The following is a 17,972-nucleotide window of genomic DNA, read 5'->3' as shown; positions in this document are numbered from 1 at the left end:
GAATGATTAGTCTTTGCCCCTGAGGGCCCCCTGTCTCCATATACACTTAGTCTAAATTGAGCTAAACTGTTAATTCTGGTTAATAATGGGCACAACACAGAACGGGGGTAGAACTCACAAGATTTCATAATCTAAAGAAATAACGATTAGAGGCCCCTTCCTCTACCTAGGATGGAATCCCTTCTACCACACCACCCAGCGTTTATTTGAACACTTCTACGGAGGGCAGAGCTCTTCACAGTAGCCCTCTTTATCTGTGGTTTCACTTTACACGGTCACAGTTACCCACAGTCAACTGCAGTAAGAAAATATTAAATGAAAAATTCCATAAACAAACAATTTCATCCATCATCCCTTTGTCCAGCAGGTCCACACTGCATACACTCCCCACCTGTTAATCAATGACGAACGCCTTGGTTAATTTATCAGTTAGAAAATGAATCGTGTATATAGTTCGGTGCCATGCTGAGCTTCACATAATCACTTGGACCGCATCCCCTGTGGGTTTGGGGGGTGCTGCTGTACTCTGCAAGGCCCACTCTGAGGCCAACCAGCTCTATTACGTGAAACTCCTTCCTTATCCTGAGCTGCTGGAGAAGTATGGTACACAGCACAGAGAAGGGAGTAGTCCTGGGGGCCTCCACGGCCTCTTCCAATTTTGAGAGTATGATTGTTAAAATACAGAAAGCCTAGCCTGTAATCCTTCTTGCTATAACTTCCACCCCTCTAGTTCCCTTTCTTCAGCTTTCAAATTTTAAAGAATGCTGTTTCACTCACTTAAATCTCTTTTCCAGGCTAAACTCTTATCATTCAACAACCCTGAAATGCTATGGTTATTATCCTAATCATCCTTTTCTGGTCTCTAATGTATCAATACCCATTTCTAAAAAACTAAACATAATATGCCAGATACAGTCAAACCAGTACAGACCACAGTGAGAAGTCCATTTTTTAAATCCAGGCACCATGATCCAATTAAAGAACTCTAAACTTTCAAAGGGGCCAGACACTGTAGCTCACACCTATAACCCTAGCTCTCTGGGAGGCCGAGGTGGGAGGACTGCTTGGAGGTCAGGAGTTTGAGGTTCCTGGGATCTAAGCTGAGGCCATAGCACTCTAGCACAGGAGACCATGAGACTGTCTCAAAAAAAAAAAAAAAAAAAAAAAAAAACCTCTCAAAGGTAGCCATACCATATTACCTCATGTTTTGTTGGCAAATAAAATCCTTACATTCTTTTTCACATGAAATCCTATCAAATTAGGTACCCTATGGCAACTCTACGCTTAAGAAATGAATCTTTTTTCTTTGTTGCTGTTTTGTTTTTAAGACCATGTTGCAGGGCTGGAGTGCTGTGGCATCATCATAGCTCACTGCAACCTCAAACTCCTGGCTTCAAGTAATCCTCCCACCTTGGCCTCCCGGAGTGCTGGGATAATAGGTGTGAGACATCACACCATTTTCTAACATAAATATATAACACCACAATTCCTAAAAAAAAAAAAAACTCCCCTTGGTTTTCATCCATTGTTCTATCTAAAATAATAAGTGTTTTAAATCTCAATTCTATTAAATCTCTATTCCCTCTCAGCTAAGGTTCCACCGTCAATCTGACAGCTTTTTCTGCTTTTTCATCCAGCTTGTAAACCAAGCTAGACCAAAAGCAGAGCCTCTGCGGTGGGCCAGCTAAGACCTCACAGGCTCACACCAAACACAGTCAACCTCTAGGCAAAGACGTTCAACTGCTACAAGCCCACCTCTCTGACCACCCTTCCCAGGGATTACACAAAGCTGATGCCAGGTGGCCCCAGCTAATTATGTCTCAAAGCCTCAACCCAGCTTTGGAGAGTTGCCATATTCTCATCACGTCCAATCTCATTCTCCATTAACCTCCAACACGTCAGATGCATCCAACGGTCTCCCTCTCCGCTGCCATCCCACACCACACCCACTACCCTGGGCTATCCTGGGCCACGCAGCTTCCCCAGGCATAAAATACCGAGGATCCACACTCCGCCCAACCTAGTGTGTGACTTAAGTCCAAAAGATACAAGATTCCCCCACTCAGGGCTGGATAAGGATCCACCCTCATTCTCTAGGCCCAGGTGAGCTCAGAAATCAGACCCCATCTCTAGGCACAAACAGGTTGCCCTTTCTAGGCCACTCCCTCTGCGCTCCAGCAAGATCAGGAACAAAGCAGCTTGAAACATTTTTGGGTGGGTCCACCTTGGGAGCACACACCCTAATCCCTTCCTGGAAACAAAAACTGGAAAGATCCATTAACCTTGCCCCAGTGGAGGGACTGCACTCATTCATTCGTTAATATACTCATTAAGTTTGTAAAAGTATTTTTCCACCTAACCAAGTCCTGGCCAAAATGTAACGTAGACCTCTAGACAAAGGACCCGTGGGTTGACTTCCAACTTGGTTCTTCCCCTTTGCCAGAGGCTCTGGTACATTTTATTCCTTCTGCATTCCTTTCTGTCTAATAAAATCCTATCTCACCACTAATTTGTGGTCCGTGGGTTCATTCTTTGAATCCCTGAGACCAAGGACCTACTGAGTTAGAAATTCCGTTAACCCTAGGCCTGCGATAACGTCTTCACGGCATGTCTGCTTTGCCACACGCGAGTCCCCTGCCCCATGCTGAACACTCATCGGCCCCTTTGCTTCCTTTCCGACATCTCGTCTTTCTAATCAGCTTTCAAAGCAGCACAAAGCCCTCCCTCTGCTTTTCCACAGGCCTCACCCAGAGTCGAGGTGTGAAGGATCCTATCCCAACACTTTCATATTTCAACATTCAACCCATATCCCAACACTGCACCCCATAGTCCACACTCCACCACGTCTCCGGTGTTCTCTGCTCCGATCCTCTCCCCCTCATTCCACTTTACCTCTCTTCCCGCGCTCGAGGACTCAGGAACCTGCTGGAATCATCCTCGTGGCTGCTCTGCTGACTGCTTTGCTGGCTGCTCTGCTGGCTGCTGAGACAAGACACAGGATGAGAACCGTTAACATTCAGCTTCTTTCTCAACCCCGGGGGAGGTCATTCAACTAGACAAGGAAATGGGGGTTACAAAATTTTAAAGATACAAGTTCCTTCAAGCAAGTTGAGCACAGAGAGTAGCCATAGAGGAGGGATGTGAGAAATGACTCAATCTGGTGAGAACCGCGCCCATCACACCTCAGGACAGCTGCCAGCAGCACCAGAAAAGGGATCCACCTGTCAACTTGCTCTCCCTGGGCTATATATAAGAGCAAAGGCCTCCTTTACCTCTTAATCTCCCTGCCAAAATAATCCCATTCTGCCTCAACCTACCAGCGATTCTCAAAGAGGTGGTGTAAGCTGGGAGGAGAGGGTTTAGGAAGGAGTGGGAGATGGGGCAAAAGATGATGGGGTCAGGTGTCACCAGGTCAGCTTCTCTGCCTCCAGGGAAAGCTGAGGGTGAGAAAAGATAAAAGGAAGAATAAAAGCCACAATCCCTCCCTCTCCCCAAAGCCCTGGAGGCAAGATGATTACAAAGCCTCAGTTCACAGAGTTCTTTTTTTTTTTTTTTTTTTTTTTTTTTGTGGGAAATGTGGCCTTTATTCACTGGGGTACAAGAGGGCTGAGTTCGTTCACAGAGTTCTTTAAAGAGCACATCCATCCCATGTGATAATGTGGAATACAACTGCCTAGCCTCATTCCAGAAAAAGAAAAGCTGCTCCAACACCTCATAACACTCACAGCTTATGCAGCCAATGAGCAAGTAATTTTTTTTTTGAGACAGAGTCTCACTATGTTGCCCTCGGTAGAGTGCTCTGGCATCACAGCTCACAGCAACCCCAAACTCTTAGGCTTAAGCAATTCTCTTGCCTCAGCCTCCCAAGTAGCTGGGACTACAGGCGCCTGCCATAACGCCCGGCTCTTTTGTTGCAATTGTCATGGTTGTTTAGCTGGTCTGGGCTGGCGGGTAGCACATCCATCCCATGTGATAATGTGGAATACAACTGCCTAGCCTCATTCCAGAAAAAGAAAAGCTGCTCCAACACCTCATAACACTCACAGCTTATGCAGCCAATGAGCAAGTAATTTTTTTTTTGAGACAGAGTCTCACTATGTTGCCCTCGTAGAGTGCTCTGGCATCACAGCTCACAGCAACCCCAAACTCTTAGGCTTAAGCAATTCTCTTGCCTCAGCCTCCCAAGTAGCTGGGACTACAGGCGCCTGCCATAACGCCCGGCTCTTTTGTTGCAATTGTCATGGTTGTTTAGCTGGTCTGGGCTGGTTTCGAACCCGCCAGCCTCTGTATGGTGCTGTCACCACTGTGCTACAGGTGCCATTTGGCCATATATAGAAAAAGGTAGCTGACCCCTGCTTCATATAGTACTAATAATAAATTCCTATTGCCATAAATGTCACTAAAAGCAAGGCTGACAGTAGACTCAAAATCATTTCCTTGTTCTGGTGGATTATCCACTGCAACAAGGTACACTGATCTCTGTAGAGTGTACCTCTCTTCAGCTGAGGTCCCCGGGAGACTGCAAATGCTCAACAGCCCAGTAGGGTACATGCCTGCTCCAGTGGCCACGTGCTCTCAACCAAAGGAGCATGTGACGTATTGTTACGGTTTTTCTGTGGTACAGTTCTTATGCTCTGTTCTTCCAGCAAGAAATTAGTGGTCTTAGAAGCAGTTCACATCAAATTTTCAAACACACACATAAGAAATCATATAACACACACCAGAAACCAGACTAGCACCCGACAGGAACACCATCACCCCACCCACCCACCCTTCACCCCTGCTATTTCGCACAGGTAGGACTGGGGCCACACTCCCTTTCTCTTTACTCTATACAAAGTTTTTATGGCTGGTTCACTAAGAAGGGGCTACTCTCCATTTTCACTTGGGTAGCTCTGTGAATTTGTTTATTAAAAACTCCTCACAACTGGGCGGCACCTGTGGCTCAGGGAGTAGGGCGCCGGTCCCATATACCGAGGGTGGCAGGTTTGAACCCGGTCCCAGCCAAAAAAACAGAAAACAAACAAACAAACAAAAACCTCCTCACAACAAAATTTCAGTATAATATTGTCAACCCCTAGGACTTCTTACTTGGGACTGACCTGTTATATACATCAAGCACCCATGATGATTGGAATTCCATTTCCAAAGCAGACCCGGCTCCAGAGGCAAGGATCAGGGCTGTAGCAGTCTACACCGTGGGCAGTCCAGGTGAGAAGCAGCAGAGGACATATCTGGGGCCCACCGTCTTGCACCGTTCACAACAGTCACTGGGACTCAACCAACCCAAATAACTACCATTAACATTACCACCTCCTCAAGGAAGAGGTCAAACTTGACCTCAACTTTGACAAGATGGGCTGGTTCTTCCTTCTCACCCTCCCCTCCCCTCTGGCAATCAAAACATAAAACTAAGCTAATCCCAAGGGCTCCCTGAACAAAACTGCCAGGCACCAGAATTTCAGAAAAATTCTGAGATGCTATTAGCAACTCATACCACTAGATGGCACTGTTGACTTCCAAACCACAACCACGACAAGCAAACCAATCAGGAACGTGAGAAACCCAGACCCAGGGCCAACCCTCTGGCGCCCCCTCCTGGCCCTCCTTCCCATGGCTTAGAAAACAGTAGAGAGGAAAACCAACAATGAGTCACCTTCAAAGTGTTCATTATCCTAAATAGTTAAATACCCAACAGCATGCATTTGACCAGTATTCATATAACGCCCTCTAGGCACATGCACAAGAGGCCATGGTCAAGAGTCTGTGCTCTGGTGGTGCCTGTGGCTCAAAGGGGTAGGGCACCAGCCCCATATGCCGGAGGTGGTGGGTTCAAACCCAGCCCCGGCCAGAAACTGCAAAAAAAATTAAAAAAAAAAAAAAAAAGAGTCTGTGTGCATGCTGCCTAGGATGGCATCCAAGCCTCTCCGTCTCCTAGTTACATGACCCTAGCAATCTATTTGATGTCACTTTCCTTACCTTCAAAACACGAACAGATGTTAATGACAGCTCTCACCTCACAGGCTGCTGTGAGGTTTAGAGAAGGAACACATGTGAAGTATGGAGAATAGCCTGGCACATAGTAACTGCCATATCAATGCTAGCTGTCATTATCACAGGCAAGGCATTTTGTGGGTTACGGGGAAAACAAAAGACATGACTCAAACAAGCATCCAACTCTCAAAGTGGTTGCCATCTAGAAAGTAAGATTCAATTAAATCATGACTGTAAACATTAATGCAATTATGGGATACAATGTGAACTGATAAATGTGGAGTGCTTACACTGAACTAACAGGCGGCGCCTGTGGCTCAGTGGGCAGGGTGCCAGCCCCATATACCGAGGGTGGCAGGTTCAAACCTGGCCCCAGACTAACTACAGCAAGAAAATAGCCGGGTATTGTGGCGGGTGCCTGAAGTTCCAGCTACTCGGGAGGCTGAGGCAAGAGAATTGCCTAAGCCCAAGAGCTGGAAATGACTGTGAGCTGTGACGCCACTACCGAGGTCAACAAAGTGAAACTATTTCTCTTAAAAAAAAAACATTGAACCGTTTAATGTAACCATCACCTCGTTTGCTTTTATGACTGGTTCATTATGAAGTAGCTACTCTGTGGATCAGAGTAATAAAAAAAAAAAAAAGGTAATAAAAAATAAAATAAGGGCAGCACCGGTGGCTCAGTCGGTAGGGTGCCGGCCCCATATACCGAGGGTGGTGGGTTCGAACTCGTCCCCGGCCAAACTGCAACAAAAAAGATGGCCGGGTGTTATGGCGGGCGCCTTTGGTCCTGGCTGCTTGGGAGGCTGAGGCAAGAGAATCACTTATGCCCAGGAGTTGGAGGTTGCTGTGAGCTATGTGATGCCATGGCACTCTACCTAGGGCTGTAAAGTGAAACTCTGTCTCTACAAAAAAAATAAATAAATAAAATAAAATAAACAAAAAGGAAATATAGCTTGCAATGTTACCCCAAGTAACATGGAATCCTTTCTAATGAACACCTAACACCTCATGTAACGTCGTTCTTCAATCTTCAAATAAAAACTTCTAGTCCTTAAAAAAAAAAAAAAAAAACAGTACGATTCAATATAAACAACTACATTTCAAAGTCAAACATGGTAACTTTCACAAGTATATAGTAAATGCTATGAGAAAAGAGAATAAAGAAAGGTCACATCCTTCTTGGGCCAGTAAAGAAGATTGTCTTGAAATAAGATTTTTGAGCTGACACTTAAAATTGGATAGACTTGGGGCAAGCCAAAATGAGAAGAAAAGGCATTCTAGTTAGCTCCATTTACCCGTCCATGTACCCTGCAATGCACTAGAAGATACGGATGTAAAGAGGATCATGACAGTTTCTCTAGCAAAGAGCCCCCAGTCTAGGGTCACACTGTATATTACACTGTAGCAACTGCAGGAAGACGGACAAGGTGCAGATGGTGGACGCTTCTGTTGCAAAGTTTCAGGGATCATGTCAGAGAGGTGGACGCTGAGCTGGAGGGACTGTAGATAAATCCATAATGCCAGCAACAGGCACACTGTATATAGAATCTTTTCTCCTCCTGGTCCCCCAGGGGAAGCCTGGTCCTCTATCCTCCCATTTTTTTGAATTTGTTTTTTAACAGCTTTAAATAAGTTAAATGGATGCAAACCACTCCTCTACTCAGTCCTATGAAATAATATTGTTGAGCAGAATGTCCAGAGATTCAGACGGTGTCTCACCCTTCACGTACACACTACTTTCACAATACTTCTCTCTCACATGAGCTTTTTCAAATGATACAGGCCACCTGGCCTCTGAGCAACTTGTGCTGCTCCCTAAACAAATCTGCCAGTCTTCTAAGGCCATGAAAAAAGCAGCCACTATCCGTGGGTGTTTATAAAGGAGTATGGAACGTTACAAGGTCAAGGACCACATCCCCATCCACTCCATATTAGTCAAGGCTTGGGTGGGCCTTGCTGGGTCCAGTCTGGGCTTAAGGAAGTTTTTAAAAGAACTTTGAGAAAGCCCAGCAGAGGGCAGTAGCAGATGTTGTAGCCTGAAAAACAAACTCTAAATAAGGATTTGGGATGACTTTAACTGGGCCCCAGACAACGAAAAGATGTCTTAACGTCACAAGGAAAGGAATTTGTATAAGCAAGGAACAGTTAAACAACACACTAAGATCCCTCCTGTTGTAAATTCAAACTTCAGATAAAAATCGCTGTATGAATTACATTTTGGAACACTAGACCATGTTACCAAATAAGGTGAGGGAGCTTTTCCTAGAATTCTAGAAGATTCCTGAGGGAAACCAGCTGAAGCAGAATCCTGGTTTTGTTTACCACCAGCACGCCAGTATAAGAGCTTAGCCTAGGAGGTCACATTAACACCAGCAGCACTAGGAAGGGCTGGGGAAAATCCACGGTCATTTGAGCCAAAGCACAGGCCAGAAGGCAAAAATTCACTAGGCTGTGACCAGGAAGCTCAAAAATGCAGGCTGGGCAAATTATCATAATTCCAGTGATCTCCCTTCCTCCTTCCCCCTACTCAGGACATGTGCAAAAAGTACAAGCTAAACCTCAAGGAAGTGTCCTGCCTCTGGAAGGCACAGACTTTACTGCTACAGAGACAGAAGCAGCACCCATCATAAGCAGAAACGCCTCTTTCTCTTATAAACCACACTAAAGAGGTCAAACCTTTCCAGACAGGGTTTTGAGAGCTTCAGGTGGTCTCCAGCAGTCAGGGGTGTGTGACTGTTATTTAGTATTTCCAGGGCCTAACAGAAACTGAATATTCATTTACCATACTAAGGCTTCACAGACATATCAAATGTCTTTGCTTTTGGCTGCAGTTGAGGTTACCTAGCCTGTTAGCACCAATTATCTTATACTAATTAGACGTTTTGAAAGGCTCTGAGTGGTGGATATAGATGTCTCTGATTAACGAAAGTGGGAAATAAATTATTTTAAGCAGCGATATAGTAGAAATAGAACAGAAGCAAACCAACCCAGACATTTGTCCCTGGCTTTATTTCTACTGGCCCTAGAACCCCGACCGAATCACTTATCCTCTCAGCCTATTTCTCAAAGAATAGGGACTTACTGTGATTACTTACAACCTACTCCTTAATTTATAGAACTGCATTGAAAATTAAGCTGTAGTAATCCAATCATGGTATCAGGATTTGGAATTGAGACAGAGTATTTTGAGACAGAATATTGCTGCTCTGCCGCCCTGGCTAGAGAGCAGGGGAATCATCACAGCTCACTGCAACTTGAAACTCCCTCCTACCTCAACCTCCCAAATGGCCAAGTACCTGGGATTACAACCATGTGCCACCATACCCAACTACTTTTTTTATTTTTTGTAGATACAAGGGTCTCGCTCTTACTCAGGCTGGTCTCGAACTCCTGGGCTCAAGGAATCCTCCAGCTTTGGCCTCCCAAAGTGCTGAGATCACAGGCCTGAGCCACTGCGCCCGGCTTCTAAATGACTTAACTTATCCGTGTCCCAATGCATGCCTTGGAAGACTGCAGTGAGAATTAGAAATGGCAGAAATCAGTCACAGAAAGTGTCTGGGGCGGCATCTGGCCCTTAGTAAATGGCCTATAAATGGTACATCTGTATTGTACTTAATAATCACCGCTTGTTTGGCAGGTAAATCTTTTGAAACATTCAGTGCACGGAAGGAAGATAATGGCAGAAACCTAAAAATAGGGCCACACTAACCCGGGTAAAAGAGAGACTAGACAGCTGGGTTCTCACGCTGACTTCTACGTGTAAAATGATGCTGGCATTTGCAATTTCAGTTTGGGCAGGAAAAGTGTACAGGGAAAGAGAGAGAAGGTAGTGAAGGAGCAGAGAATAAAGGGAGAATGGTTTGTTTGTTACCTGGCAAGCAGGTATGACAAAGTCTAATCATAGGAAATAAGTAAACAGATGTGATTGGGGCGTTGCCAAGGCCTGCCTACCCCTTACACCACACACCTCAATATCCTCAAAGAATACTTGGAAAACAACATGTTGCAGGGGAAAATTGAGAACGGGGCCACCAAGTCGGCGGCTTCGCTTCTGCCTGGTAGCTCTCGTGGGAACCTGCAACAAGGTGGGTGGCCAGCTGGGCAAAGAGTCAGGGGTTCAAAATGCAGCAAAATATCCTTCTAACTCGCTCTAATTAACAAATACTTGTCCAGCTAATGGTTCTTCACCTGTAAACACACCCATGTCCGGCTTTATTTTTATTTTTTGAAACAGAGTCTCACTCTGTCACCTTGGGTACAGTGCAGGGGCGCCATAGCTCACAGCAACCTCAGTCTCTTGGGCTCCCGAGTAGCTGGGACTACAGGTGCCTGCCACAACACCCGTCTAGTTTTTCTATTTTTAGTAGAGACCGGGTCTTGCTCTGGCTCAGGCTGGTCTTGAACTCCTGAGTTCAAGCAATCCACCTCTTCAGCCTCCCGGAGTGCTAGGATTGTAGGCATGAGCCACTGTTTTTAAAAAAAGAAACAGCTGGGTGGCATCTGTGGCTCAGTGAGTAGGGCACCGGCCCCATATACCGAGGGTGGTGGGTTCGGACCCAGCCCCGGCCAAACTGCAACAGAAAAATAGCCGGGCGTTGTGGCGCGCGCCTGTAGTCCCAGCTGCTCGGGAGGCTGAGGCAGGAGAATCGCGTAAGCCCAAGAGTTGGAGGTTGCTGTGAGCTGTGTGACGCCACGGCACTCTACCCGAGGGTGGTACAGTGAGACTCTGTCTCTACAAAAAAAAGAAAAAAAAAGAAACAGCTCTCCCTCCTCTACACGGCCATTTTATTGACAGAATATACTATTTGATGATTGCCAAACTTCCATCTAAATGGTTATCATAATAAAGTCAAAAGCTTTACTTGATTCCTTGACATTCCCCCACCTCCAATTTACTAAATCAAAGTCTGAACCCCTTGAGGCTTTAAAATGTGTATTTTTTAAAAGCCTCACAGTAATCCTGGGGCAACCAGGATTGAGACTTTCTGGGCTTTATACTTTATATCCTCACCACTGATTTGTGGATTGATTTATGGCAATCCAGACTCCATGCCCACCACACTTCTGTTGTATCACCAGAGACCGTGGGTACTGCCAAAGCCAAGGGCAACAGTTAAATCCTAATCTTACTTGACTACCCAGACAGGTCTGACACTGACGATTGTTCCTATTCTTGAAGCTCTGCCCACCTTGTCTAGTATGACACCACTCTCTCCTTGTGCTTTGCCTCACTTTCTTTCTCTCTCTTTTTTACGGAGTTTTGTGAGTGCTTCCTCTGTTTGATCTTGGACTCATCAGCCACTCATTTAATAAATTATCAACTATGTATTAAACATTGCTCTAAAATCTAGATACCAGGTATAGAGCAGTGAACAAAACAGACACCGTCTCTGTTCCCAGAGTTTATCTATTGGGTCACTTCCTCTTCCCGTTGTACCAGGACAACCTCAATTTCACGGCCCTCTGAAATTGTTATCAATGTAATGTACAATCATATTGCACACTCAGGAGACAAGTTTACAGCTTTCATCAGATTCTCAAATATGTCTATGAACCTGAAGAGAGGCTATAATCCATGACAGGTCAGGCACAGGGCCTCACACCTATAATCCCAGCACTTTGGGAGACTGAGGCCGCAAACTGAGCGACACAGAAGGAACCTGTCTGTACAACAACAACAACAAACAAAAAAAAAATTAGCCAGGTGATCACTTGAGTTTAGGAATTTGAGACTGCAGTGACTTATGATGATGCTTCTGCACTCTAGCCCAGGCGACAAAGTGAGACCCTGCCTCAAAAAAAAGAAAAAAATCACTGCTATACATCTCTTTGTGGGATCTTAATCATACCCAAGGCTTCAATTATGATGGATACACTGATAACTCCCAAAGATAGCAGAGAGCTCAGCTGTCCCACCCAGGGGACACCACTCACATGTGGCTCTATATAGCAGAGCCCCCATAGGTAACCGCCTCCCTACATTGAACACCTCCTTAAATTGACCTAATTTTCATAGACTAGACATGCTCCACAGGTACATATCAGTACGGCAGGCCTAGTTCCTTATGGTGACCACCTCTGTATGTTAAGCAATTTGTTATAGTCCCTTGGGTGGTTAACTTACAGAGGTTCTACTGTATTTAAATTAAATAGAAATTCAGTTCCTGCAAGACATGATTGCAAGAGGGACTTTACCTAACAAATGCAATCAGTGTAACCTGGCTTAATGTACCCTCAATGAATCCCCAATAAAAAAAAAATAATTAATAATAATAATAATTTAAAAAAAAAAAGAAATTCAGTTCCTTAGTCACACTAGTTACATTTCAAGTATTCAATATCCACGTGGCTAGCCGCTTCCAATGGACATACAGACAGAGAACACGTCCATCCTTTGCAGACAGCTTGACTGGACAGCACTGGTGTAGATGTAGATGTTTCCAGATCAAACCCAGGATTTGGGTTCCAGCTCTGTCACTGGTCTTTGGAGTAACTCAGAGCAGATTTCTTAACCCTTCTCTACAGTTCCAGCCTCTTATCTGTCAAAACAGAAGTAATTTCACAGACCTGTTGTGAGGATTAAATGAGTTAATTCATATGCAGCCCCTAACACGGGGATCGGCAAATAAATAAGTTCCCAGTGCATATCAACGCATTTATTTTTATCATCATCCATTTGCAGCCACACTGAGCTCTCTTGAATGTCCAACAGCATCTCAGACTGAGCATGCCCACTACTGAACTCACCGTAAAGACGCTGAAGGAGAAACGGGCCGCACATCAGTTGGAAACCAAGTCCTGTAGACGCTACTTCCTATTTCTCAAATCTCCCCATCCCCCATCCGCCGCCACATGGCCACTGTCTTAGACCAAGTGCTCCTCACCCCTTGCCCAGATTCTTTAAACAGGCTCCCGCTTCACTGCTCTACCAGCTGTTGCCAATCTGGTCCGACCACAGCCTTCCATCAGCAATAACGTCCTGACACTCTGTCCGCTTCTTTCTTCCCTCCCCAGCCCACCTCTGGCTCTCACGCTCACTCCAGCCACACTACTTGCCTCGGCCTTTGAACTTGCCACTCTCCTGTCCTGGCCTGGCCTTTTCTCTACCCTCTTCTTTGTCTCACTAATTCCCACCAAGGAAGCAAAAACGGTTTAGGGTTCAAGCCCAAGCTCTCTGGCTCTATTTAGCCTGCCTGCATTCAGATCTTGATCTTCCACCTCCACCACTCAATCCCAACCTCTATAAAACTGGGGGTGATAATAGGATCTATGGTATAGGGGTGTTGTGAGGATTAGATAAATTAATATCTACTTAAAAAGGTATCTGGCTCTGAGCAGACACTCAGTATCATAGCTCTTATTACCCTTCAGAAGTAGCAGCTTCTCAGGGAAATCTTCACTGAGGATCACCACCCATGCTATGGTCTTATGTCACCCTGCACTACCCTCTCTCATCAGAGTTGTTATACTCCTCAGGAGACAGCAATTAATAATTCACTTCCCGGGCGGCGCCTGTGGCTCAGTCAGTAAGGCGCCGGCCCCATATGCCGAGGGTGGCGGGTTCAAACCCAGCCCCGGCCAAACTGCAACCAAAAAATAGCCGGGTGTTGTGGCGGGCACCTGTAGTCCCAGCTGCTCGGGAGGCTGAGGCAAGAGAATCGCTTAAGCCCAGGAGTTGGAGGTTGCTGTGAGCTGTGTGAGGCCACGGCACTCTACCGAGGGCCATAAAGTGAGACTCTGTCTCTACAAAAAAAAAAAATAATAATAATTCACTTCCCTACGCCTTGTACCACATTTCAAATCACCTTAGACCACCGATCCTATGTTGTCATTTTTTTCCAATCCCCGTGCCTAGTACATATTTGGTGTGCAATACACACCCGATAAACTAATGAGCAAATATCTACCCTGTCCTCTCTTGCAGTATCTGAAAAGGTCTTCATTTCCACTGAGAGCCCTCGAGTCAGCCCAGAAAGACACCGCTGAGTGCTAGTACACGCAGCACGTCCTGCTCAATCCCTTCTGTTCATCAACACTTCCCAAATGCCTGTTGAAAATACTCTGTGGGATGTGTAAGGCACGGTCTGGGACCTCAAGGAGCCCACCCACGGCCTGCATTCCGGACGATTCATTCATTTGTTCATATTTCCACTGATGTATGTTTCAGGCATTGGTGGCAGGCTCTGAAGATCCCAATTTGAATGAGAAGTATGTGGACTCTCCATATAAGGAAGCCACTGTAACAAAACCTACCGATATTCTCATAATGCCAGCCCTCCTCTCCCCTACCTCACTCCTGTGCCAAAGCTGTTGTCCACCTCTCAGTTACCCAACGTGAGGAAGCTGCATCCCACACTTGACAGCGCCTCCATCCCAAGGTGGGAAGGAAAGAATATGGCTCACTACAGGTAAAAGCTAGCAGGAAAAGTGTCCGAACCCAGGGTATAACTGTCTTGTTTGTTTCTTTCTTTCTGAATGGTTATGGCATATGGGGCTAGTACCCTACTCCTTTGAGCCACAGGCACTGCCTGAATGGTTATGGATTTTAAATTTTCATGCCAATTCTTGGCTCTCATCAAACTCTGGCTGAGGAAAAACAAAATATTCTTCCTAATGTCTTTTTTTTTTTTTTTTTTTTTTTTTTAATTTGGCCGGGGCTGGGTTTGAACCCGCCACCTCCGGCATATGGGACCGGCGCCCTACCCGCTGAGCCACAGGCGCCGCCCCCTTCCTAATGTCTTGTTCTAAAGTATTTTTCACTAAGAGGAATGGACAATTCCTCCCCTCACCCACACTAAAACTCTCTCATTTAAACTCACCACACCCAATTAAACTATACTCACCCCATTCGTTATATTCCTCAAATAGGTCCTGAAAAGGGAAGCAAGGAGGCCTTGTTTCAGCTTCAATTGCACCTAGCTACAGAAGCACACAGCTCTTTTCTAGTTTCCCATACCCTACCGGCTTCATTACCTAGCCTTGAATCATTACCTAGAATTACCTAGCTTCAGAGTGAAATCTTGGGCACTCTTCAGAGAAATCAATATATAATTTAACCAGGTCACTTAGCAGTAAACCTTGACTCAGGAAGTAATGTGGTTGACCAAGTTGCTTCCCGGAACTTGAACTTGAAGTCTATGAGGATTGGTCAAGACCCTGGGCAGTGGAGACTCTAAGACCAGCAGTCTCTCTGCACCCCACCTCCACGTACCCCTCTTCCCTCCCCGATCCCTGCGTCTTTTCTTCATCTATAGGGATTTTGTTGCCCTGGGTAGAGTGCGGTGGCATCACAGCTCACAGCAACCTGAAACTCTTGAGCTCAAGAGACTCCCTTGTCTCAGCCTCCCAAGAAGCTGGGACTACAGGCGCCCACCACTGAGATCACAAGGCTATAAGAGAATCCGTAGAAATAAACAAGCTTCTGACCATACCAAAAACAAAACAAGACAAAACAAACCCAAAAACCCTACACCTAAAAGTAGAACTGCCTTAAGAACAATCAGCTAATGAAAAAACAACAGGCAAGCTAAGTAAGACAGAGCACTGTGCCAGGGGACAGGGCAGGACTTCCCAGAGCTGCAGCCAGGGCTCAGAGACTTCTAGTAAGCCAGTGCAGGGCTGGCCTGCAGTCCAAGGAAGAGGCTTGGGAAGCAGCAAGGCCAGTGCCCTCCTATTTCAGCACAAAGGCAGGGCTCACAAAGGCTAGGCCAGCCGCACAACAGAAATGCTAGTGTCAGAAGGGCCTCCTCGCAGAGAAAGGTTTAGAAAACAGTGCTAGGGGTGATGCCAACTTGATTTAGGAGTCCACTCTATGCATTGAGGCAGCTAAATCCCCAGAAAAAGCTTCTAAACTACAAGAACATTTTAGGAGAAGCCCAAGCAAAAGGAACCCAGCTTCACTTACATCTGATCAAAGACCACATCAATTAAGTACAAATATGTTTTCAGGATGTTTTTATGACTGTGGCTTCCCAACTAGAAATTAACGGCACCATCGCCTGTTCCCCTCTAGTTAACAGAAGTCAAACTTCTTAAAAACTGAAAATATGTGAGTCCTGAAGGCCAAAGGTGGGGAAGGTACAGAGAGCCTTGGTCATCTCTGGAGGCCAAGGAGAAAGATGCCCAAGAAAAAGATAAGCTGATACATCTGGAAAGAAGGACAAATTCTTGGGTCCTAAAGGACAAAGGAACACGGGTGGGGTGGGGGGTGTGGTTAGGGGAGTGGGGGAGGTGTTCGCACAGCAACCCTACCAGGGACAAATTGCTCCAGTGACCACGGATAGAGCTCAAGGACAAAAAAAAACGGCAGCCTGAGTGTTTTCCAGAAAGAATTCCTTCTGCTTCCCGCCCCATCCCCCACCCCTCCAATTCAACTTCATTTGCACCTAGCTCTAGGAAAAACTAGTTTACGGTAAAACTTTATCTTGTTTTTTTCCAACTGGAAGAAATAAAAAGCGTCCCAACCGAGAACTCTTGTTCATTTACCAACTCACAGAAGGCCTTTGGGGGCTTGGAAGAAATCATAGCACTGATTGGACGTGGAGTAGGATGGGCCTTGGTATAATATCCTGATCTGTTTCCACAACACCATTTTCCATGCAAGATTAAACACCGTGTTTTCTTTGCCAATCACTTTAACAACTTTAGCATAAAGTATATATATACACCTTGCCTGGTCACTTTACATTAGCATGAAGGCAACAGATACAAGATAATTCAGGGGCAGCACCTGTGGCTCAGTGGGTAGGGCACCAGACCCATATACCAAGGGTGGTGGGTTCAAACCCGGCCCCGGACAAACTGCAACAAAAAAATAGCCGGGCGTTGTGGTAGGCACCTGTAGTCCACCTACCCAGAAGGCTGAGGCAAGACTATCGCCTAATCCCAGGACTAAGCCCAGGAGTTGGAGGTTGCTGTGAGCTATGACACCACAGCACTCTATTGAGGGTGACAAAGTGAGACTGTCTCTAAAAAAAAAAAAAAGATAATTCAGAATGTTCAACAACAAAAGAAGTTGATTAAATTACAAAGCATTTATTTTTGACTTAAGAATTTTAATTTCACACACATACACACACCCAATCACCTTCCTGACCTGTGTCCAATTAACCCTCTTCAATTCTGAGGTCCACGCCTTGGACAAGGCCATAGAAAGGACTTTGATGGCCCCACTGTGAATAATACATTCATTCAAAATACGTTCAGAAAACATTTTTTGAATGGCAGCCTGTACTCCCAGAAAAAATGAGACAAAGTATAAAGAAAATTATGACTAAACCAGAAGTTCACACCACAAGGAAAAGAGCTTCTAACATGTATTGGGCACCTACTATTTGCATTTTTCACATACTACCTCATTTAAAAGTCAGGATTAAAAAAAAAGTAATATTCTTCTCTTTTTTAAAATCCAAACTCTGTTCTTTTCTCCTTCATTTGTTTATATTAAGAATACAGGTGGGGTGCAGCGGCTCACACCTGTAATCCTAGCACGTTGGGAGGCTGAGGTAGGGAGATCGCTTGAGCTCAGGAGTTTGAGATCAGACCGAGCAGGAGTGAAACCTTGTCTCTATTTTTTTTAAAAAGTGTCTCATCTCTCTATACACACCAGGCCTTACAGGAGTAAGCCTGTAAGGCTTACTCAAAACTCTCCCGTTCTTCTGTCTTTTTTGATCACTCCTCCAAGGGGTGGATGGTGAATGAGAAAAACCCTGGCCTTTCCCTGTATCCTCATCGAGGACGTTCAACCTACAAACCAAGGAAGCATTTTGTGGGGCAGCACCTGTGGCTCAAAGGAGTAGAGCGCTGGCCCCATATGCCGGAGGAGGCGGGAGGTGCTGGGTTCAAGCCCAGCCCCTGCCAAAAAATAAAAATAAATAAATAAAGCATTTTGCTTCAGACTTTCCCTTATGTCCATTTTCTCCTCCGGGCGACTTAAGGGGAAAAGGGAACGGAATGGCTGATTTTAGGTGTCAGCT

General features: G+C 45.5%; 1 protein-coding gene across 8 annotated transcripts in view; it reads right to left on the bottom strand.

The window, feature by feature from the left end:
* Nucleotides 1-17,972, bottom strand: part of GRAMD1B (GRAM domain containing 1B) — a 263,393-nt gene that overhangs the window by 130,880 nt on the left and 114,541 nt on the right. For 4 of the 8 annotated variants that reach the window (XM_053594643.1, XM_053594646.1, XM_053594644.1 and 1 more), the window contains one exon: nucleotides 2,893-2,982. In XM_053594643.1, the coding sequence (XP_053450618.1) occupies nucleotides 2,893-2,982 (90 nt within the window). The remainder of the gene's footprint in view (nucleotides 1-2,892; nucleotides 2,983-17,972) is intronic. The other 4 variants (XM_053594647.1, XM_053594648.1, XM_053594652.1 and 1 more) reach the window with 1 other exon arrangement.

The sequence above is a fragment of the Nycticebus coucang genome, chromosome 6 (assembly GCF_027406575.1).
Source record: "Nycticebus coucang isolate mNycCou1 chromosome 6, mNycCou1.pri, whole genome shotgun sequence".
Taxonomy (NCBI): Eukaryota; Metazoa; Chordata; class Mammalia; order Primates; family Lorisidae; genus Nycticebus; species Nycticebus coucang.
Note: the sequence above shows the minus strand (reverse complement) of the source record. Positions and strands in the feature narration are given on the sequence as shown.